The sequence below is a fragment of the Saccostrea cucullata genome, unplaced genomic scaffold (assembly GCF_032062105.1).
Source record: "Saccostrea cucullata isolate Sc308-1 unplaced genomic scaffold, CSIRO_AGI_Scuc_v1 ctg27, whole genome shotgun sequence".
Taxonomy (NCBI): domain Eukaryota; kingdom Metazoa; phylum Mollusca; class Bivalvia; order Ostreida; family Ostreidae; genus Saccostrea; species Saccostrea cuccullata.
The window spans coordinates 1,522,427-1,546,507 of record NW_026920935.1 but is presented as its reverse complement, the minus strand read 5'-3'; the positions used below and the strand labels follow the sequence as shown (position 1 = coordinate 1,546,507).

At 32.7% G+C, this 24,081-nt stretch overlaps 1 protein-coding gene across 1 annotated transcript in view; it reads right to left on the bottom strand.

Moving 5' to 3' along the window:
* The window catches only part of LOC134258763 (cyclic nucleotide-gated cation channel alpha-3-like), a 49,680-nt gene that overhangs the window by 24,855 nt on the left and 744 nt on the right, over positions 1 to 24,081 (bottom strand). Inside the window, exons 2-3 of the mRNA XM_062741344.1 lie at positions 15,414 to 15,534; positions 13,816 to 14,918 (exon numbers count right to left, since the gene is read on the bottom strand). Of these exons, the coding sequence (XP_062597328.1) occupies positions 13,816 to 14,879 (1,064 nt within the window). The 5' untranslated portion in view covers positions 14,880 to 14,918; positions 15,414 to 15,534. The remainder of the gene's footprint in view (positions 1 to 13,815; positions 14,919 to 15,413; positions 15,535 to 24,081) is intronic.

Below are 24,081 nucleotides of genomic sequence, written 5' to 3'. Positions count from 1 at the left end.
TATTCGTGAAAATATTAACAGGACATTAAATTGAATTGAAAGAAGACGCTGCAGCAAATCTTTGCTCATGTCAATACCAATTCCTCATTTTGTACATTGTGTTTTTGTGGTGATATTTGTTTTATAAGGAAATGAAATTCTATCATAACAATGCTTCATAGCATTGCTCATCTATCAAATAAATCATTACAATCGCCAATCATCACACGGTCTCGTTCGGTTCAAAAATCAGGATAAAACGGATTGATTCCTAAAAGAAAAAAAAACAAGGTGTTTGGTTTCTTTAATCCTGAAATAAGTGGTTTTATATTTCTACGATTTTGGACTAAGAATCTAATCTATTTTTTCCTATTGTACTCCTAAGTTGAAACCATCAAATAAAATCATGTAAAACATAGCAACCAAGAAAAACGTGCGCGCAAACACAATGTGTTTATTTGATACTCAACAAAGTTCGTTAACTTTATGTACTGACGTAGATTACGTTCAAACTCAGTGGAGTCTATTGATTTAAGACTCAATTGAGTTTGCAAATCTTCCATACAACAGGAATAGCTTGAAACCTACATTTTGAAGTCTCTTGAGAGAGAAGAACAGTTTTTAAAGTGAGAACTCTTTATTTTATTTAACAATGTTTTGACTATAGATTTTGCAAAGGCTCATAATTAATTTTAGGGTTTTAAAAAAATCAATGTTTAGAATAAAAATTTGATTTTTGGAAGTACTGTTGCTATTAAAATAATACAATAAATTCAACTTAACTGATAATATTCGTGTTTCTTTTAACCACTACATACTGTATTCATTTGAACCAGCATTTATGACAAATTTCCAAACTATTATCATGTAATAGTCAGTAATGCTTATAAAAAAAATAGCTAACTCTTAAGCTTGAGAAAACGTTATCTTACTTTTTAAAATTGAAATTATATATAGAAATTCTTTTTACAATTGCTTTCTAAAATACATGCAGTGAGGATTGATTTTTGTCGTGGAACTGCAACTTTACAATTTGGCATAAAAAGGTAAGCTTATAGTTAAACTAGAAGTATGTCTCGGTTGAAACGCCGCATAAAAAAATATATCGTTTTAATTTCTAAATTTACAACAAAATAACGAGGTGATGGTTAACAATTTATATTCAATTAAGAGTTTAAAAATTTCTGCTAGACTAAATACAATTTGTAAACAGGGATTTAAGTTTTAGAATAAGATGAGATACTTTGTATTTCTGTATGAATCTATCACCATAAGTAAAACTTGAAAGAGAAAAAAAACATCACAATCATAGGGAACTAACTAAAATACTTTTTTTTTTTTAAAAAAAGATAAAAAAAAAATATCCATTGTAGCTAAAAACTGAATATCTATTTGAGTTATTTATTATCCTCAAGGTAAAAAATGACCTTGATCTGACCTTGTTTTCTTGATATTAGTTAAAATTTAAAGATACATGTATGTTTCTTATTAACTGTTAGGCCGTTACACGGAATTGTCGAAGGATGCTTTAGTTATTTCCCGATCATGACAAGGAGCATACAGCGGATGTGACCGGTCGGCAGCGGATGTTCACTCATCCATGGCACCTAATCCCACCTCTGATGTTTTGGAGGTCCGTGTTTGTTCTGCTCCAATTTTGTATTGTTTTATGCAAAATCTTATGCGTGAAAAGAAGAAAACACTTGCCGTGTCCTTCAACTCGACAATTAGATATACCGACGACGTACTGTCAATTAACAATGGTAATTTCCATTCTTATGTCGATACGATATATCCTAATGAGCTTGAGATAAAAGATACCACAGAGTCTGACACATCTGTTTCATATTTGGATATTTTACTTGAAAAAGACGTTAATGGTAATCTAACAACCAAGCTCTACAATAAACGTGATGACTGATGTCTCAGTTGATTCGATACGTAAGAGCATGATGTACGTATGAACAATTTTGAAAAACGAGGTAATCTATTGATAAACAAGTTGATGAAACAAGAATTTCAGCTGTCTCGTTTCAAGTCATCATTTCGTAATTTCTATGGTTGATACAATGACCTTGTCAGCAAATACAATTTATCACTGAGTCAAATGCTGACTGACGTTTTTCATACTTATTGTTAGTCCATTATTTACACACTGAATTGACGACAGATTTTTCCGTTATTACCCGATCATTACAAGGAGCACAGGGCGGGTGTGACCGGTCGGCAGGGGATGTTCACTCTTCCATGGGACCTGAACCCACCTTTGATGTTTCGGAGGTCCGTGTTTGCTCTGCTCTTATTTTGTATCGTTTTATGGACCTTTGATCTTGAATTCTGTTCGTTATCTCCATATGTTTCATTTATGGACTTTTGATCTTGAATACTGTTCGTTATCTCAATATTTTTCATTAATTGTTTACCTAATGATGTGATTTTTTAAGCCTTAATTACAAGGAAAAGGGTGACCTTGACCTGACCTGGTGTCTTGATACCAGTGCTTTGTGATATTGCCTTCTCGAACCTGTAAAATTTCATAAGTATTATATATTTTTTTACACAATACATATGAGAGGAACCCATCCTAACACGTTTCTTCATTCCATAACTTGTTTAATCATGTCGTTCTTACGGAGATATGTGAAAGACAATTTGTCATCTAAACGTTATTACAGAGAATCGATCGAACACCCATATATTTCAGGTTCACAAGGCACTTTAACACATTTTTTTTTATAAATCATCAACAACAAAAAACAAAACAATATTTTATCGTCTTATTAAAAAAAAGAATTTTCATAATTGACTTTGTTAGATTGTAAAATGCCAAATCAATGTAAAAACGACTTCCATGGCCATAGAATACAAAGAATTTAGAAGATGTTACAGAGTCTAGAATCTGTCTAGAAAATAAATGAAACACAAAACTGTTCGGATGTCACTTTTAATGATAACATGAGACATGGTAATTTTTTTATAATTATATTAAAAGAATTGTTATTAATTATACTTTTAAATAGTAATTGAGTTTTTTAAGCTTAAACTCAACATTACATGTCAAGAATGAGAATTCCAAAGCATTAAATAAAAAGGAAATCATAGATTCAAAGTAGGTTATTGACAATTGTTGTTTTTATGACGTCATAAACTTGTCCGATTTTGTATTATTTTTCAAAAAGAGGACAAAATGGACAATTTTTTGACAATTTCAGCTGTAAAATTTATAGAGCGCAGGCCTGCTCAAGAACTATATCTATATATTTCATTGATATTATCATTCTACATATAATATATCAAAATATTAAGTTTAAACACAGATTACAAGTAACCCAGAACAAAGTAGTACGGTTCATTTTAAACCTTAGTCCTAGAGAGAGTATTTCTAACAATATTTTAAACTCTCTAAATATGTTAAGAGTGGAGGATAGAGCTAAACAATTAAGATTAAATCATGTTTTTAATATATATCATGGTAATGCACCAGCTTACCTCCATGAACATTTTGTATAGAATAATAATATCACAAGAAGTGCAACAAATAAGAATTTTATTATACCAAAGATAAAAGGGAAAGAGTCTTCATGTTTTTTCTCTAATGCTATCAAAGATTGGAATACACTGCCACTGGAGATTAAAGAGGTGAAAACAAAACAAAGTTTTAAGAAAGCTGTAAAATCTTTTTTATCTACAAATGCTAGTGTTACTACATAAAAAGCTTGTCTAATTTTATCGTTTATTTATTATTTTAGTATCATAAGCATTTTTGTGATAATTATCAAGACAAAATATGCTACTGTAAACATGTCATTTTTCAAAGCATTATGCTATACTCATAAAAGTACCTACCTAAATTCCAATGTTTATGTAATTTTTTTTATTTTTTGTTTACTAACATGGCTGTTATTTGAGGACCCCATTAGAAATAAGCTTTTTTAATAAGGCTTTTATGGGCTATCCTTAGGTAATATCTATCATCTGTATGATATGCAATGTATTTAATAATAATTACATATATATGTTAAATTGGATCTTCCTTAATTAGCATAGTGCTGAGATAATGTGTGTGTATTTCTTTTTTCTAGTAGTATGCTAGTCTGTAATGTTTTAATTTGTGAATCATGACATTCTGTGATATTTTTACCTGAATAAAATGAAATGAAAAAAGAGCAGACGTGTGCTAGGTGACTTTTACTCAAAATATCGACTTGATATATTAATACCTTTTGCTGTAGAAATCATGGAAATTTTAAATCTACGTCATTTGAAACAAATGACGTCATTGCTTATCAAAATATTCAGTGCTTTGAAGTAAGCAGAGACCCCCCTCTTTTTTTAAAAATATAACTATATATTTCTCCAGCAAAGTTTGATTATGGGGGCAAATATTGATCATTACCGAATAGAAGCATTTCCAGATTAGCTTGGACTTTCAGTAAGGCGTGGCATTCTCGACGTAACATAATTAGCTTCTGAAATTTACACAGCTTTCCTTCACTGTTGAAATATACATGTGATAGAAATTCCGGCAAATGCCAATTAGTGTATCGAATAACCAATAACATTGTATCGTCTCACAAAGAGGTGGAGCTTAAGTCGTCTCATCGTTGTCAACAACAATTTAATGTTCCTGATGCATTTCTTAACCAATGAGAATCTATTCGCCATTTGACAGACGATAATTACAAACCGCCGAGAATGCCACGCCTTCCTGAAAGCCCTTTGCAAGGTAGGCATAAAACAAGGAGCCGAATTTCAGAGGCGAGTTAAGGTGCCTTAGAGGAGTAAGCAACCCCTGTTGACCGGTCACACCCGCCATAATTCTCCAGACATTACAGAAATTTCAACAACCTCATTTAAAGTCAGCATTTCATTAATTCTCAAGTTGTTACACTTGTAAGAAAATAAAACGAATTTTTGATGATGTGTTTCTTTCCAGTGTTAGACTTTTGTTTTTATGCTAAATTTAGTTGATATTAAAGAGTAACTTTATGTGTTAATTCGCTCTGTTAAAAAAAAAAACTTGAATGCCACGTTGTTGTATTTCATTTTTTGAATGCTTAAAATGTACGCTCTCAACAGAAATTGATTTTGCTATCTCGTGACTTCAAAGGGTAACAGTATAGCATCAATATATTATCTAAAATGGTTTAATTCTTTCTGTTTTTTTACACAAATATATCTGATCACAAATGGTGTAATATTGAATGTTTCTGACACAGAAACCCTATTTTTTTACTTTTTGGTTCAGGGATTCAAATTACATATTACTTGACAGCCAGTAGCCCTGAAGACATTTATATGATTTACTAACGTTTACAAAATAGACCTGTATAGTTAGTCGCTATGACACTTTGTTTCCGTTTTCAGACTCCAAGCTGGTAGTCTATCAGACTTGTGAAGAGGTTTGTCCTACTTAAGGAAAAAATCTTGACATTGAATAAAGGCAATTGATGTACTTTTGTTTAAGAAAATTGAGGCTTTTTCCCTTGCTTACGAGGGCTGTTCACTAAATAATGTCCTGAACTCTATGACATACAACATATAAAGCATATGACATTAAGCCTGACTTTCACTCATAATGAACTGATAACAGTTTATGTGACCACCTTTCATCACATAGTTCCATCGTGGGAAGCTGGAAATCAAGGGCTATTCGAGACACTACATTAAAAATGAATGGTAAAGAATCTGTAAACTTGAGTGAAATTAAACGCTTCATTAAAGCTGCTGTAATACTTGTTAAGAATCCCAAAAAAATATTCACTGAAATATGTGACATTTATAACAAATGTCTGTTTTTAAGACACATGAGCAGGTGGACTTCAATGAACAAAAATGATATAATGGGCATCAAAAATGGGTACCGTCCTTGGCGACAAGGACTTACAACAACCAATGCACTGTTTGCCAAAATTCAACAAATTATCATATATGATGTTTGATTTACTTTCAGACACATAGCAAATTTTATAGACATCATTCTGGGGGTAGTTCACACTGTTTTAAAGAAACATTTGACAGTAAAAAAGCTTAGTACTCAATGGTCACCCTATGTTTTTGAAAAATAAGTGAAAATGACAGCGTGTAAAAATATCTAAACAATTATTTTTACAAATGAGAAATTGTAGTTATCCGCGTTTTTCTGAAATTCAAACAGATAATGAAACTTGAGTCCATTGCTTTAAACCCTCAAAGCAAATTTACAATATGATGCACTTGACAAAAACAATAAAGATCTGAAAAGAGCAAAGAATTGCAAGAGCAGAGAGAGAGTTTTGTATGCCATTTTCTTAATTATTAGTGGTTTTGTGGTTCAGATTCTTATTCGGGGAGGTAGTTTAAATTCTAAAGCGGTCTAGAAAGCAAATTTTTTCCAAAAAATTTGAAAGGTTTATGAGAGGAGGGAACCAGAATCAGGAGTCCACTACATAAAATTTCTTTATGACAGCGTCCAAACCCACACTTCCTAAAGAGTAAAGGAGTTTTTTTTAGATAGAATCTTCTTCATACCATTATAACAAAGATAAACGTGATGTTTCATCCATAAATAAATGATTCAATCCCCGTTAAATATCAGAGGTAATATGGAGCATGGTATTGAAAATCAAATCCTCTAGGCTGTCTAAGCCTGCCATGAATTTGTATAAAAACATTATTAAAAGGGGGAATATAAAATAAAATCAAATTGATATAAAGATTAACGGTTCCATGTGATCGGGGAGAAGGTTACAAGTTTTGACTTTGGCTATATTGGAATTTTATATATAGTCAATTTAAGTTGTTCAAGCCAACCATAAGTTTATATCAAATATTTAGTTTCATTAAAATTACATTCCATTGTCGTTGTCCTTGCTGATTCCTAAACGATTTCAAATTTGCATAAACTGGCATTGTATATGCATTGATAGACTATGAAGAGACATTTTCCCTTGGCAAGGGTGGCGATCCGCTGCTCTCCTCTTTTTAGTTAGAAGACGAAATAGAGGAGCGGATCGTCACCCCTTGCCTAGTGAAGATGAAGAAGATAACATGAAGAAAAGTTGACGACAAAATATCCTTCCCTCCTTACTAAAATATAAAGTGGCGAAGAAGAAAAAAAGAAAAGGGTTCACTGCACAACAACACACGGTTTTAGAGAAGTGGTTTTAATCAGATGTGGATACTTGAAAATTCAATGGAACGTTCACATCACAAAATTTATTAAAATCATTAACAATAAAATGTAAGACTTTTCAACACTTTGTACTGCTATTCCTCAGATAAATTTAAATCCTGGCTTTTGAACATCGTAGACTATGTACAGCTAAATTGTGCTGCTTTTCAATAATAAAAATAGAACTCGTAAATTCAAGTCATTGATTTAAATTAAATTAATTTGAATTATATAACATTTAATTAAATTATCCCAAGTCATTGGTCATTTACATTTAAAATTGATTACTAAAAAGACACCACTGAGTCTGAAACAGCTTTCATATTTGGATATTTTAGTAGAGAAAGACAACCATCGCGAACTAACATAAACGTGATTTCAACTTTTCTATCGTCAACTTTCTCTATCTTATATATGTACATGTCAACAGCATATGAAATTTAAGTTTTTCAGTTAATTCGATACGGCTCATTATGATACACGGCTATCAACAGTCTCGTTTCAAATCAACATTTCGCAAATTCTATGATCAATAAATTGACCTTGTTAGCAAATGCAATCTATAGACCCTTTCACGATAACTGCAGTACTACTCTTTTGCAGGGCAAAATGATATAATTTGGCGAAATATGACGTAAAAGTAATTGTCTTATATACGTCATTTAATTATCTATCAACAAAAACTTCGCCAAACGTTATTATTTTGCCCTGCAAAAGAGTAGTACCGAAGTTATCGTGAAGGGGCTAATTATCTACCTTCATCACCTGCATATGGAGTTTATATATCTCAATTGATTCGATACGCAAGAGCATGCTCTACGTAGGAACAATTTCTAAAACGAGCTAAATTATTGAAAAACAAGTTGATGAAACAAGAATATCAGCAATCTCGTTTAAGACCATCATTTTATCATTACGTAAGTTCTGTGGTCGATACAATGACCTTGTCAGCAAATACAATTTATCATTGAGTCAAATGCTGGCTGACGTTTTTCATACTAATTGTTAGTCCATTATTTACACACTGAATTGGCAACGGATTTTTTTCCGTTTTTCACGATCATGACAAGGAGCACACGGCGGGTTTGACCGGTCGGAAGGGGATGCTCACTCCTCCATGGCACCTGATTCCACTTCTGATGTTTTGGAGGTCCGTGTTTGGCCTGCATGCTCCTATTTTGTATTGTTTTATGGACTTTTGATGTTGAATACCGTTCGTTATTTCCATATGTTTCATAATGAAATAGACAGAGGAGACAGCGAGCAGTATTCAAGCTCAAAAGCCCATTAAACAAATCAGGAACAGATCAAACACGGACCTCTAAGACGTCTGAGTTGGGATCAGGTGCCAGGAGGGAATGAGCATTCACTTTCGACCAGTTACATCCGCCGTGTGCTCCTAGTCATGATTGGGAAATTACGGAAAAATCAGTCGACAATTTAATATGTAAATAATGACCTAACAGTTAGTATGATAAAAACGTCGGTCAGCATTTGATTTAGTCATAGATTGTGTTTGCTGTCAAGGTTATTGAATTTATGAAATTTTATTGAACTTATGAAATGGTGACTTTTAAGAAAACTGCTGATATTCGTGTTTCATCAACTTGTTCGTCAGTAACTTACTTCGTTTTGAAAATTGTTCATACGTTGTTCTTGCGTATCGAAACAACTAAGATATATAAATCCCATATGCATGTGATAAAAGTATTTGACTGTACAAGTAAGGAAAGCTGACGATTGAAAAGTTAAAGTCATCACGTTTATCATAAGGCTTTGTTGTTGAGATGGAGGAATTGCTAAAATTGGAGATGCTTTTACTCTGAAACCTAGATTTTGTGGGTGTCGTAATTCCATTAACTTCTTTTTCTAGTAAAATACTCGTATCCAAATATGAAACAGATATACCAGACTCTGTGGTATCTTTATGTCAAAGCTCAACGGGATATATCGTATCGACATAAGAATGGAAATACCCATTGTTAATTGGCACTACGCCGGCGATATACCTGTATCTAAATGTCGAGTTGAAAACCACAGCAAGTGGGTTTTTTTTCTTTTTACGTATAAGAATTTGAACAAATTCTGCTTCGTATAAATACCAAAAAATAGGTTTGCTAGTACGGGGCGCAATAACGGGGTGCAATCATACATTAGAATGTTGACTAATGTGTTCCATACAAATTGTTGGCCATAAATCTTCATACTGAATTGTTAATCAATTTTTCCGTTTTCCTGATCATGACAAGTAGCACACGATGGGTAAGACCGGTGGACAGGGAATACCTACTCCTCCATGTCAACTTATCCCACCTCTGTTCCTTTTAACGTCCGTATTTGCTCTGTCTCCATTTATACATTCATTTTTTTTAATGGATCTTAGAGTTTGATAACTAATCCTTATATTTGTATTTCATTGATTAAACAACTTTGATGGAGAGAGAACGATTATAGGTATTTATGTTGTTCAATCCAATTCACTGAATAAAATATATTTTAAACTAAAATTTGGGGAAAAATCTTTCGAAATACTCTTTATTACCAAGTAGGGAAGGTATTTATATATAAGCAAGGATTTGAGTGATAAGGTCAGTATTTTAGACTACGTAGTTGAAATAAAGAATATGATTAAACCATGTTTAAAGATACTTTCTGAAGGCAAGTCTCAATGACATTTCGCCATATACTGCGAAATATCATGCAATTTAAATTCGATTCATTACCATCTTTAGAAAGTCAGTCATTGAGATGGTCTTAAATAGTTTGAGTTGTCCACCAGAATGTTAAAGAGACCGTATTAATCATCTGACTTCTAATAATAAACCTAAAAAATTGATATTCATTGCATTTACACTATCAGATGCCTAGCATTGTATACATGTACAATTGACGTCACAATAAGAAGACAAAATCAACAAAATATTCTCAAAAGAACCCTACAAAATGAAGTAACTGATGATCCTTTTAATGTACTTTTGTTCACAAGGAATTAGATATTTACATATTATCCAAGATCTAAGCCTACTTTTATACGGTTAAGTTATATATCTGGTTTGGTGGACAAATATAAGCATAGTCTAATTTATTTTCGCAGCAGGCAACTATTGGACAGAGAGGACTTTAAGCTGTTCACACCTGGCAGTCATTGCACCATAAGGAGTATATATATTTCAATACCTATATCTTAAGATATTGACAACCTACTTAGTCTCGTAAAAGATATTATTTTTCCAAACTACAAATTATAATAAGAACAAGAACAATAAGAACAAGATGTGTTTGTGAAACAAACACTGATGCCCCCGTATGGCAACATAGCGAAGATTAAACTTTTCATAAATGCAAATTTAATATATTGGTACCCAAAGTATTCTCACTGGAAATACAATTGTGAAATATGAAAGTAGCCCAAGGTTAAAGTTTTTTTCATAAATACGGAAATCTCCAAGGTCAAAGGTCAAGGTATCCAATGAAAGGTCTTGCCACAAAGAATACATATGTGAAGTAGAAAAGCCGTAGCCCCAACCCTTTCAAAGTTATGGCCAAGATTAAAAATTTTAAAAATTAGGTCACACTCCAAGCTTTAGGTTCAAGGGTCAAAATTCTTGATATCACAATATGAAAAGTATGAAAGCACTAGCCTCAACCCTTCAAAAGTTATGGTCAAGGTTTGTTTTTTAAAAGTAAGTGAAAAAGTAAGTGAAACTCCAAGGTCAAAGGGTCAAAGTTCTTGGTATCCAATGAAGGGTCTTTTTACAAGGATTACAAATGTTAAGTATGAGAGCAGTAGCCCTTACCGTTGAAAACTTATGGCCAAGGTTAAATTTTTTTCTTAAATACAGAAATCTCTAAGGTCAAGGTCAAAAGGTCAAAGTTGTTGGTATCCAATGAAAAATACATATATGAAGTCTTGGTGTATATTGTTCAAAAGATATAGCCAAAGTAAAGGTTTGGAATTTTTTAAAAGTGGGTCAAACTCCAAGGTCAAGGTCAAAAGGTCAAATTTGGTGGTACCTTAAGAAAGGTCTTGTCACAAGGCATACACATGTAAAATATGAAAGTAATAGCTCCACCAAATTAAAAGTTATGGGCAAGGTTAAAGTTTTTGCGGACAAACAGAGAGACATACAGACGGACGGGCACGACAAAAACTATATACCCCCCGAAACTACGTTTACGGGGGCATAAAAATATTGTTATATGAATGTTTGCTATAAAATGTTTTCAAGCAACGTCCATATGTATTGAAAAAGAACAACTTAATGCAAATTAGCGAGGACTCTGTTTTAAATCTTCATGTCATTTTGATGTTCGCTAACTAATACTGATCAGCCTGTCGACAGTTCTTCGCTGACTTATCGTTATCACAAAGGTGTAATACTTCTATAGAAATGAACATTTCTCTTTTGATTGGCTTGATTTCTATCATGTAGTAGTAATAATTACTTCTAACAGCACGCCTTTCCTTCTTCGTTTAGCAAAGATACTCCGCAGTATATATCAATTTGATGTTCTAGATACCATTATACATCTTTCCCCTGTTGGTATTCTAATACGAATGGGATTTCAGACTTTATATGAAGATTTATGAATATACTCTACATGCATTGTGTGTACTAAATAACAAATGAACTGTAAAATGAATGTTAACGTTATTGGCAGACCTGTTTTGTATTCATGTGAAAAAGAATTTATTCAAGCACTTCTGTTAAAAAAAGGCCAAAAAAGTATCTTGCTGTGACCTTCAATTCGACAATAAGATATATGGACGATGATTATCCATTTTTACGTAGATTCGATGTAATTCTTTAAAAGACACCACTGAGGCTGACAAAGGTTTCATAATTGGTCAATTTAGTAGACAAAAACTAAAACCTTACGATAATGATAAACGTAACGACTTCTGAATGAACTTTTCTGTCGTCACCTTCTGTTATTTATGTAGCAACATACCATTTTCACCTGCATTTATAATTTGTCTCCCCGTTTTATTCGATACTCAAATGCATGTTCTACGTAGGAACAATACAAATAGCAAAAAAAATGTCAAGCTATTGACAAAAAAATTATGATAAAAGGACATCAGAAGATTTGTTTCAGGTCAACATTTTGAAAATTGTATGGTCGATAGAATGACCTTGTTAGCAAATAAAATCAATCATAAAATTGAATTTTTAATAACTTTTTCACACTGAATTATCTACAGATTTTTTCCGTTTACTCGACCTCAGAAAAGAGCACACGGCGTGTGTGACCAGTTAACAAAGGATGCACACTCTTCCATGGCACCTGATCCCATTTCTAATGTTATTAAGGTCCTTGTGTTTTTTTTACTTCTAATCTGTACTGTTAAAATGGACTTTTGAGGATGATTTCCTTTTGTTATCTTCCTATTTTATTTTTTTAATTAGCCCCAAGGATGTTACACTCAGTTTTAGCCCCAATGGTTTGTTATACCCCCCGCTTGAAAAGTGGGAGGGTATATAGTGAACGGTATTTCCGTCCGTCCGTCCGTCTGTACGTCCGTCCGTCCGTCTGTTACGCATTGGGGTACCCATCTCTTATCCGCAACTCCTCTCATACCACTGAAGGAAATTTAATGAAACTTTCACAGATTCTTAATTACATATTGCCACTGCACCTCCTATTTTACTTTTTGATCTGACATATATTTTTGATTTTCAAGAACAAAACAAGGACACTGCCATTATATTCATATGGGAGGCGGGGGGTATCATTTAGTGAGCTCATTGCTCACAGTACCTCTAGTTTTAATAGTACTTTTTAAAATCATTCAGAAATCCCTGTTTCAATGTTGGCAAATGAAAAAGTCCTTGTGTTAAATCGTATTTCTTCTTAAAAAAATTCTTTAAATTTTTTTAGCATGTCCAAGAAAACAAGTGATCGTGTAGAACACCTTACTGTATTACGAATATCCTAGTGCGTGATCTTTCAGCTCTTCGACCTCCTGACTTGATCAATTTTCAATTAGGTCTAATTAACAAAACTTTAAATATTGTGCCATAATGGAAAAATAGTTGTGACATACTTCCGATTTCCGCTCACTTAAAATATTCAAAGAATATGAACTGAATTACAGAGAGCTTTTGGGTAATGACAACATATATAGTAAGGCCAAACAAAAAATATGTCTGTTTCGGGTAACATGCCAGAAACCAGAGTATACTATTGGTAGATACACAGTAAGTACCTAATATAAACTTAATAATTTTTTTTACTTCAATTATTTTGAATGCATTACTTTATTATTCAATTAAATGTTTCCCAATATATATACAGAGAACTGCACTCATAATTATATGGATTAACGTTAAAACAATTTTCTTTTTAAAATTCTTTGATAGACATGTTTTTACAGTCTCTGACACATATATATTATTGACTGCAATATGAGAAAAATGTATTAGTGAACATAAGCCAGGTAAATACTGAGATTTAGAATAAAAAGTAGGGACGGTGGGAAAAATAAAGTAGGTTGGGTTACCGTAAACATACATATTTTTTAGCCTAACCTATATAAATATTTGCAGGAGTTAATTTAATTTTCTTCCAGAGAGATGTAGAATATTTTACTTGGAGGGAAGTTAAAACTAACATCAAAACACTGACAAATAATAAATTGGATGTGGGTAACACTTCATACGTGAACAGTGTATACTTACTCCCAGTTAGACTCGGGAGGAGGGAGATCCCCAATGGTTGTCAGGGTCAGTGTAGACCAGAACAGCGAGGTTAAGTACTTCCGGGTCACTGATGCAAACTGTCCCACAGGTCTGGGATAGGACCAATCGCCTTCGAAGTCTTCTGCTTCAGATATCAAATAGTAGAAAGCTGCAAACCAATGCGATCCCAAAAACAGTATGTGCGTCAGGTTTGCCACTCGGAAAAAATTCGGAAAGTGAGTCCGTGTTTCCAGCAAGTGCAAAAAACGAAAACTTCGATAGACTTTTAGGAATCTTGGAAAACGCAACATAGGATGAACTCCAATGCTGAACTGGAGGAAATCCAGAGGGGTTAAAGATGCGAGATCAAGAACCAAGTCTTTTGTCCGTACATATCTCATTAGAAGTTTTTTGGAATTGTAGACCATAATGCCCTTGTCTAAATATCCAGTCCGAATCTGCACAAAAATATCGAATACATAGATACTATCACAAAAAATATCACACCCTATCCATACCATCATGTTTTTCTCTTGAATTTCTCGAAAAGCTTCCCGCGCGATGCATGTCCAGAGGTTGTAAAGAATAGAAAGAGTTAACACGCATAACCAGTAGAACATGAGATTGCCGTCCGGTTGGAGCACGGACAAATGCTTAGAACGTCTTTCGATTTGAGTTTGGTTGTTTTCTAATTGTTCGTCAATGGTTCCTACAGAGTCGGCGCGGTAAGGCTGCCTGGTTGAAAATTTCTTCAAGAAAGAATCATCTCTATTCAGACCTTTTTTCATTGACACCGCAGCGTTTGTAACACGCACAGCATGGCGAATACTGCGCCATCGACGTCCGACATTTCCGCTTGGTCTGTTTGATTGTCCGGGAATCTGAAGTCTCGCCAAATTGGGTGAATTTGAATTATTTAAAGAAGAAGAACTCGGCTTTCGTATACACACTTTGTCTTGGTTTAATGGTTTATAGGGAATGTCTACGTCCCCGTCACCTTTCTTGGTCAAAAGCATTTCAATACTATTCGTATGTGGTTGTTTTTCAGTTTTTTCTGTTGTCATTTTTGTAGTCTAAGGATTTTCAGCTCTGTGTATCCTTTTCTATATATTAAATAAAACGACAATTGTCAAACATTAAACAGTTCATATAGAAAAGTGCCCTATTTTGTGAAAAAGTGCAAACGTTTTGCTCCGTTACATCAGTGATCCGCTTGGTTAATAAAACATGTACGAGTGAAATCACTTATTTTCGTGAGGGGTTAATTTTTATTTGTTTTCGGGGTATGATACCCACGAATTCAATTTGTTTTCTTAAGTTTCTCGAACTATTTCTGATTTTACTTTTAATGCATTTTGAATAAATACAGCGAAGATTTTACATCTTTTTAGTTCTTACATATGAAGAATGAATTTTCGTATGTGAATTCTAGCGAATAATGAACTTAATAACACAATATCTTTGCCCTTTAATTTGTAAACACGTATAATTTTTCACTATATCCTTATTTCAGTTCAATAAATAATTGTATATCTTTCAGAAGAATACACCATAATTAAATTATACATGATTAATAGTTTATAATTTCCAATATGTACCTGACCACGGGAAATAATAGGCTCCTTTTGATGCCTACTCGTTAGCTTCTGCTTACATGGGTTAAAGCAGGTGGTGTCCGTAATATGGATTAATAACAAGTAAGGAAACAGCGATCCTAATCTGAAAAAAAAAATCATAGCACATTGTCCAAAAAAGAAAAATTCCCAGTTAAACCAATTTGATGAGGAGTTGTAAAAATTTATAGCCAGTGTAAGAAAACAACAGAAGTACTATTATACAGCTGCTGGTCAATCTATCACGGAAGGCTCCTGTTAATTAACTGTTGCGGGCCGGACTGTATGCTGGGCCTACGTCTGTATTCACTTGTCCATACGCAATCAATAAAGACTGGCAGTCCCCCTGGTCCGATGACCAAACGCTCATAAAAGATCAAAAGTCAGCCACAGATCGCTTAAAATATTTCAATATGTCTTATACAAAAATGTTGATAGGTGTCGATTTGAAGATTTGGCAATCTGAATATTTAGCTATAAAGCGGCCTCAATACCGATACACCACGCCTCGTTGCAATATTTGTATGTGTTTGGGAAATAGCGAAGGATCGGAATTATATTTTTTGGTGGAGGAGATTTATTGACAGCCTTTGGTATGCTATCCGTACAGATGATTATTTCTCTATGCGTTTCAAACATTAAACTAGAGAAAGGCAGGATCACTGCACGATTTTCTTGTCAGAAATATGTGTATTGATGTGTACATAGTGACCTGCGATGTTTGGTGTCATTTAATTAATAATTAGGTTATGATCTATTCTGAAATGTGGGTTAGGTTGGTTATCTGGCATTTTATAAATCCAGATGAGATTAGTTTCCCTATTTTCACACTTCCAGACTTGATTCGTATTTTCTAATTACGAAAATGGCGCTCTAATATTAAAGTCACGATCAGACGGGTGATCGAAGATTTAGGATTTGGTCATTTAATTAAAGAAATCAGTGAAAATTTGCAACGGGATTTAAAAAAAAAAATAAAATATAAAACTTATGATAGATATGAATTCGGTAAAACATGTTTGTCAACATAATTATACATGTACTTCAATATTGACCAGTCTGGGCATAATCTTTAGTGATGTTTGATATACATATACCATGGATCCCTCTGGCAGAAAATTCGTTAATCAGAAAATCATAAACAATGTATCTTTTTTATTATATATAGGTACATGTACCATGTTTTGTAATTGGACAGAGTGTTCTTTTTCCTATAACATTATTAATATCTTCTTGTAATTAATTTTAAAAATCCAAAAGAATTGTCTACATTGGTACATATAGTAATTATAGATTTCGGTAGAATGTTTCCGACTAAATGAAAAGATGTTTACTGTGTGGTTATTTATCATTGTCCTTTCAATGAAACTAGAGATTGGTTTACAAAAGGAGTGGTGGACAGAACTTTTCGTTTCAGTTTATTTATTCCTCAGTTTATATTTTATCTTATTTTACAAAATGACTGTATTTTCTATAATTAAGATACAATTATTAAGTTTCCTCTTAAGAATTAGTGACAATTTACATCAAAATCAGCTCTAAGACTTAATTTTTTGCCCATTTTTCCGTTTCAGCCTTTTGTTTAAGTATTCTGAATTTGAAATAATACACGACCGTTGTTTACTTAAAAATTTAAAGCAGACGTATTTATTTGTTTATAAGTTTTAACAGACTTTGAGCTTTGTACATATAATAGTTACAGTTGCTCTCAAATGTATTTTGATTGATTACTTTTACATAATCACATGGAAATATGAGCATTTATGATTACATATTCTGTAAAAGACTGGCTGTGACCAGTTAAGCATAATTAAATGAATTTAAACGTATGGTATTCAGTATTTACTACGATACATTTTGTAAATTAGAAAACATTTATGGGTGTTCAATAAAACGAAGTACCTCCAGGTAATCTTTGATTCAGTTTATGCTTAATACAACAGAAGCTAAAAAAATTACAATACTCTCGCTCTTACCTCTGTATTACAGGTAAATTCTCGTGAAATCGTTGGCGGTGATTTTCACATCTTATAGAAAGTCTATAAAGTGATAGTAATGACGGTATAATCAGAATACTGTGGCAGCGGAGACTGCCAGCAGATTTTATAGCGATAGAGTCAGGTGCCAAGTCAGTGTATAAAAAGAGGGGTTTTATCCGAATTGTTCGTACACGACAATGGGTCAAATCTCTGTATGCTGAGTGAGATATCCTATGATGAAAATAAAATGGGCCTATACCAGTTCAGTATTTCCCCCATTATGCGAAATAATTTTGAAATAAAATAAAAGTCCAAAAATATATATGACCAATGGAAAAAGTCAAGAAAACGAAAAGTGATTGGTCTCAAAAAATCTATAAATACGGACGGCCAAGAATTCAGAGGTGGGATCAGTTGCCTAAGGGGAGAGAGCACCCCCAATTTACCGCTCAAACCCGCCATGAGTCATCTATTGATCAGGTAGACGGAACGTATGGGCAGCGGAAAGGGCAAAAATTACAATAATAATATAAGAAAACAAACAATTATTTTAATTTCAATGACCATAAAAACTTAACAAATGATATACAATGCATAATCAACAGACCTTTTCGCAGAACAAATATACATTAAAGCATAACCAACGAACAAGTACGTAACAAACATACACGAATGCAAAACCAACGATCATCTTTGCAGTACAAACGTACATAAAAACACGACAAACGAAAATAACTTAACCAACGTGCACGCGGTAAATCTACTCCCGGCTCTCGACGGTCGATTTCTTTTTTAGTGTCGGCGCACAGAAAGTCTTCACACATCTCAGGCAAATTTCTAGGTTTAAAAAAATTCATTAATATATAAAAACTTTAACAAATTTGCGTACTCCCGGCTCGCGATTAAAAACAACAAAGTGAGGTACAGTTTATATTTTTTTAATAAATGAAAACCCTCATTTACATGCTAGATAATTTGTATGCACAGAAATTCCCCACGTATAGAATTGTATAAAACTCTTTGCCACATTATGTTTATGTTCCAAGGCTATTCAACATGGACGTGGTTCTACCTCGGATCCCCCTTTAATTTTTTCCTTTTTTGGGGGGTTCATTTATCTTAAAAATTTAAAATGAAAGAAAAGAATTTGCATAAAATGTTTTTAAAAAAAATATCTCATTCTCCTGAAGGCCGTTTCGTCATTTTTTCGTTGTTGTTACATAAGTTGGTTTTCCCCAAATCTTTAAATATTACAAAAATCTATTATGATAACTTTACATTACAGTGGCATATCATATGACAGGTACGTAGCAACAATTCCCAATTTTGAGAGTAAGGTCAAAAAAGGGTTATGTATAGTACATGTATATTAGGGAAAAAATTGGTACTGAAAGAAGTTGAACCTACCCCCCCCCCACCCACACACACACACACACCCTCTCACACACACACACACACCCTCACACACCCTCTCACACACACACACACACACATACGAGATTTTCGAGTTTGGGCTATATCATTTTAATTTCCTTTTTGCTTTTGCTTGTTAAGTTTTTAAAATCTTTTTTCTGCTAGATTGAATTTTTTTTCTGGTTACCCCCTCCTTTCAAAACGATGCTACGTGAATGTATAACAATGCAGTACTTTCATTTTGCATTATTTTACCATAAGTACAATGTTAGATTTAGCTATTTTTATGAAGATTTTGATAAAAATCTTTTTTGAAATCAAATCATTTTGATGTTATGAATTTTTATAGAATTTAATTGTTCTTTTTTTTATTAACACCACCAATTTTCACTGAAATACTAATTCAATCTTTTTGAGAAGAAATATCTTCTCAATATCAATACCTTTAATATCTTTAAAGATACATGGACACAGATTTGAAGTTAATTTTACTTCGTCTTAAAGTTATTGAAACGAGATTGCCACTTTTCCTAAGTATTAAGAATAAAATTAAAATTTGTGAGAGTGCAAGGATGTGTCAATCAAACCCGTCTAAAAATTTGAAGTTTTAATAACTTTTAGATGAAATAAGATTTTTAATATATTTTTTGTGTGAAATGCTATTAAAATATATAAGTCGTAATATTATACAGAAAATATTAACTTCAAATCTGTGTCCATGCACCTTTACTATCTACGACACTACGTCTCTCTGTATCGATATCCGTTTTTGGTTTTCATATTTATGACGGAGTACTACATTTACCGCTTTTTGAAAGGTGGTACTGCTGATTCAGTAATAAATACGCAAATTTGTTTAAGTTTTTACATATTATTGAATTCATTTAAAAAGAAAATGTGCCTGAGAAGTTTGAAGAGTTTTCATGCACCGACAAAAAAGAAATTTTAAAAAAAAATCCGAGACCGTCTGGAGCCAGGAGTCGGGAAGACTAGATTTACCGCGTGCACGTTGGTTAAGTTTTTTTCGTTTGTCGTGTTTTTATGTACGTTTGTACTGCAAAGATGATCGTTGGTTTTGCATTCATATATGTTTGTTCCGTTCTTGTTCGTTGGTTATGCTTTAATGTATACTTGTTCTGCGAAAAGGTCTGTTGATTATGCATTGTATATCATTTGTTAAGTTTTTATGGTCATTGAAATTAAAATAATTGTTTGTTTTCTTATTATTGTAATTTTTGCCCATTTCCGCTGCCCATAGAAACGCTTTGTAGTAAAGTAGTATGGGCTAAGAGCAAAGGCCTAACAACCGGTATGAAACATGTCAGACAAAATACTACCCAATAATAGGCTATGTTTGATAATAAGTTCATTAAAAAAGGTCATAAGAACGAACGTAGAATTAACAAAATGATGACTATAAACGAGGTTGTTGAAAAATCAGTGAATGGCTGTCTCTGTTTATAAACTAATCGATTCTAGATTATCGAACAAGTAGAGCTTTTCAAAAAAGCTAACCGTCTTTAGTAACAATTTTAAACAGTAAACAGATTTACACTTAACAGGCCGTATAATTCTTTTGAATTTCTTGATTTTGTATTTCTAAATTAGCTTTTTACGGGCATTAGCCCTACCATGGTTGTCGCTCGGTCATCTCCGTAAACTTTGACTGGCCGAGAGCTTTCGGCAAACCTCGGCTGATTCCCATTCACTCTTCAAACAAGAAAGGGGAAAAGAATAATAACAAATTGTAAAGCCTGCAAGCAATAACTATCAAATTTTATTTATAATGAAATTAAAGAGACCTTTTTATTTATTGCTATAAAAAATATCATGTTATTAAGAAATAATTACTGCTGATTTTGTTGTTCGTTTTGTCATTTTTTTAAGATTGGAAATGTTGCAAAATTGTTAAGTTACGAAAAATAGATCATCAGAAAGTTATCTCCCTTGCCTTGAACAGCATTTCATCCAATGAAATAATTGAAAATTTTCTCATCATGCAATTTCTACCAATCACAAAAGAGAGGAAGTGCATAGTCCGAAGACTGTAAAAAACTTCAACTATACAATACCGTCTTCCAAGGAAGACGGTAATAAGAGACTTACGTAGGAACCATATTACTCCGTAAATAAAGAAAGGTGACTAGGAAAAGGCTGATCCGAAGTCATCTTGTTCGTCATACAATTTGTTGTTAAATGGACCATTTGGTCTTTAGTCAGAAGATATCCAAATAAAAAAAATAAATGTTGCAGACTCAATAGTGTCTTTCATTTCATGCTCATTCGGATATATTGAATCGACGCACGAATGGAAATAACTATTTTTATTTGATAAAACAACAATATAGCTGAAAGGCCTTGACAAGTGTTTTATTCTTCCCGTGTTTATTTTTGGCTATTAAAGAAGCCCGATTTGTGTCCATTGGAATTCCAACAGTTTGTTAAAAGATTTGATCTCTGAAGGCTATAAAGATGTTGTCAATAAGGAATTCCAGTGTCCTTTTATCATCAGTTTTAGAGTACTTGTGTGTACAATCAGTGATTTTTAAACAAAATAATTTTATTGATAACCAATCAAATTGAAAAATCTTAGCTAAGTTTTTCAGACTTCATTTTAAAAACTGGCTATTAAAGAAGCACAATTTGTGTCCATCGGAATTCCAACAGTTACCCGGTGAGTAGCCTAATAATAAGAAATACATATTAAGATGATCTAGGAATAAATGTTAAAATGAATTGATGTAGTAGATTCAAGTGTTGCAAAATCTATATATGTATCTATCGGTAGATCAATCGATAGTGTAATTCTTCATATTATATCCTTATATGTAATTTGTAAATTAATAATTCTTCACATATTTAAGAGGAAATGAGCGCGTTTTATGAAGAATGCAACAACTTTTGGTCAACCTACATGTAGGTGATGAAAATTTCTTAAAACAAAAGGGTATAATCATTACATTGTGAACAGTTTTCGATTAGATAATTATTTCCGATTTGTTTCGATATCCCAGCAACCTTTGTCAATTACAATATTCTGTAGCAGGTTTGATTTTTTTTTTGACTATGAAAGGCTGAAAGGTTTTAGTCAAAGAGGCAAAATGGAAATACATTCCTTTGACAATATGATATTATTTGTTTAGACGAGATTGATTTGATGATAGAATTTGTCCGAAAATCCTGATCAACATTTTTTAATTAAACGTATGTGCAGTTTACATAGTACAAACAACAACATGATTTTGTTACTAGCTGCAGAACTGTAGCTCTTCGATAATAAAACATCGACAGACCGGAGAACTACAGTGTCACCCATTGAAAAAAGCGTATACATGTATTTATTGCGCACAAAAAAGTGCGCCGATTCTTGATTTATTTTTCCGTGTTTTTCAAACTGCCATCTCAGAATATAACCAACCGTGTGTTCCTAACATATTCTTATACTATTTTCACAACAAAAAATTCCTTTTAACCCTTGTAAATAGCCATCCTTGGCTTGAATTGGAAGTCATCGAAATTTTTGTTTATGTACACTGCCATTTTGGACGGCAGGATAATTCGGTCCAACAGACTTCGTGCACATATAAAATATTAGGGTATAGTTAATAGTGGTCAATGGAATATATTTAAATCGACCTTTGTACAGTTAAGGTAAGAATTTTAAAAACCATTAACCTAAAAATAAGCGCAACTTTCTGTGTGCAATAAAATTACTTTTTTTTCAGTGACACTAGCCCTCTGGTCATTCATCCCAATTTTTTCCAGACCAGTGAGCTACATGTCTGCCGATATTTTGTTACAAGATAATCCGGGATATAGTCCTAGACTACAGTCCTATTTCTCACGTACACTATAGCTTCTCATTAGAAATAACTTTTCATGGTAAATTACATTTCATTTCATTTTTCTTCAAATCATATATTTTTAAAAAATTCTCAGATTTGATTCGATATCACGTATAGCTGAAAGAACATAAACTTACTTTGTCTTTTGCTTTTTAAGGTAAATTCCGCTAGTATATGTATGTGTACAATATTACACAATGATGAAGATAATTTGGCATTTTCTGTGTTGTGTTTACAGCATTACTTATTGAGAAATGACCAGGTTTTCCATTAAATTCTCCAATTCTAGACTTGTATGTACACAATATTCAGTGGAGTATGAAAAAGCCAACAAATGTTGTGTGTTTAAATTCTTAAAAGGAAAATGAAAATTTCCCTATTTAATTAAATAAATTCAGTGCGTTCATGTACTTCATATGCGTGTACATGTAATCTCTCTCTCTCTCTCTCTCTCTCTCAGCACTTAAAGAGACCATAAAAAGTGTTTCCTGCATTTAATTTAATGATTCCAACAATAAACATCTGTTATTACTCTCTCTCTCTCTCTCTCTCTCTCTCTCTCTCTCTCAGTTAGGCAACTTCCAAAAATACATGAATTCTTCATTTTCGAGATATTTTCACCATTTGGACCAATTCCGACCATTCTGGAGACAGGTACTTTTGATAAACATTCAATATATTTCTCAGTAAAATTAAATATCTTAAGGTAGTCCGATCCTCAGGTTTATAAAATTAGCAGTTAAGAAATCAAAAATACTCACAAAAGTATCTCTGAATCCACAAAGTTATGCAAATTTATCCACAGTGTTACTTTAAAGTTACAGATTAAAGTTAATCATATAATATATTATAGGGAAAATTGTCAAATTTCCAACATTTTAGCAGTAAGAGCAAATTGGAATATATCAGCAATGCATTTTCTAATTGCAAATTGATCAACAAATATTTTTTAGGTTAAAAAACGATAGGTATCCAGGCATTCAGAGAAACTGTCATGATTTTTATAATTATTTGGTATTTTTTGTCTTCTATTTCCGTCATGCATTCTATAATACATAGTGTAAAAGGCTTTTGCTATCATTGCAAGACACCACAAATCACTTACTATTTTTATAACATTCTAAATAAGCATTGGTATCTAAGGCTGGATAAAAGAAAATCTTATTTCTCTAATATTAATTTTTTCCATTTTATAGGGTACAAATGTCAACTTTTATAAGACCTTTTCTAAGACTTCCAAAAACCTTGAATCTTATAAAGATGAATAAAATGAAAATTGTTGCATGAAAAAATTTCATTTTCAAGCTTTATTTTGATGCATTTCAAATTAAATATCAATTTTTGGAGTTATCCTTCCTGGCTGAGGATCGGATATCCTTAATCATTTATTTTTTTCCCCAGATATATGCTTAACAC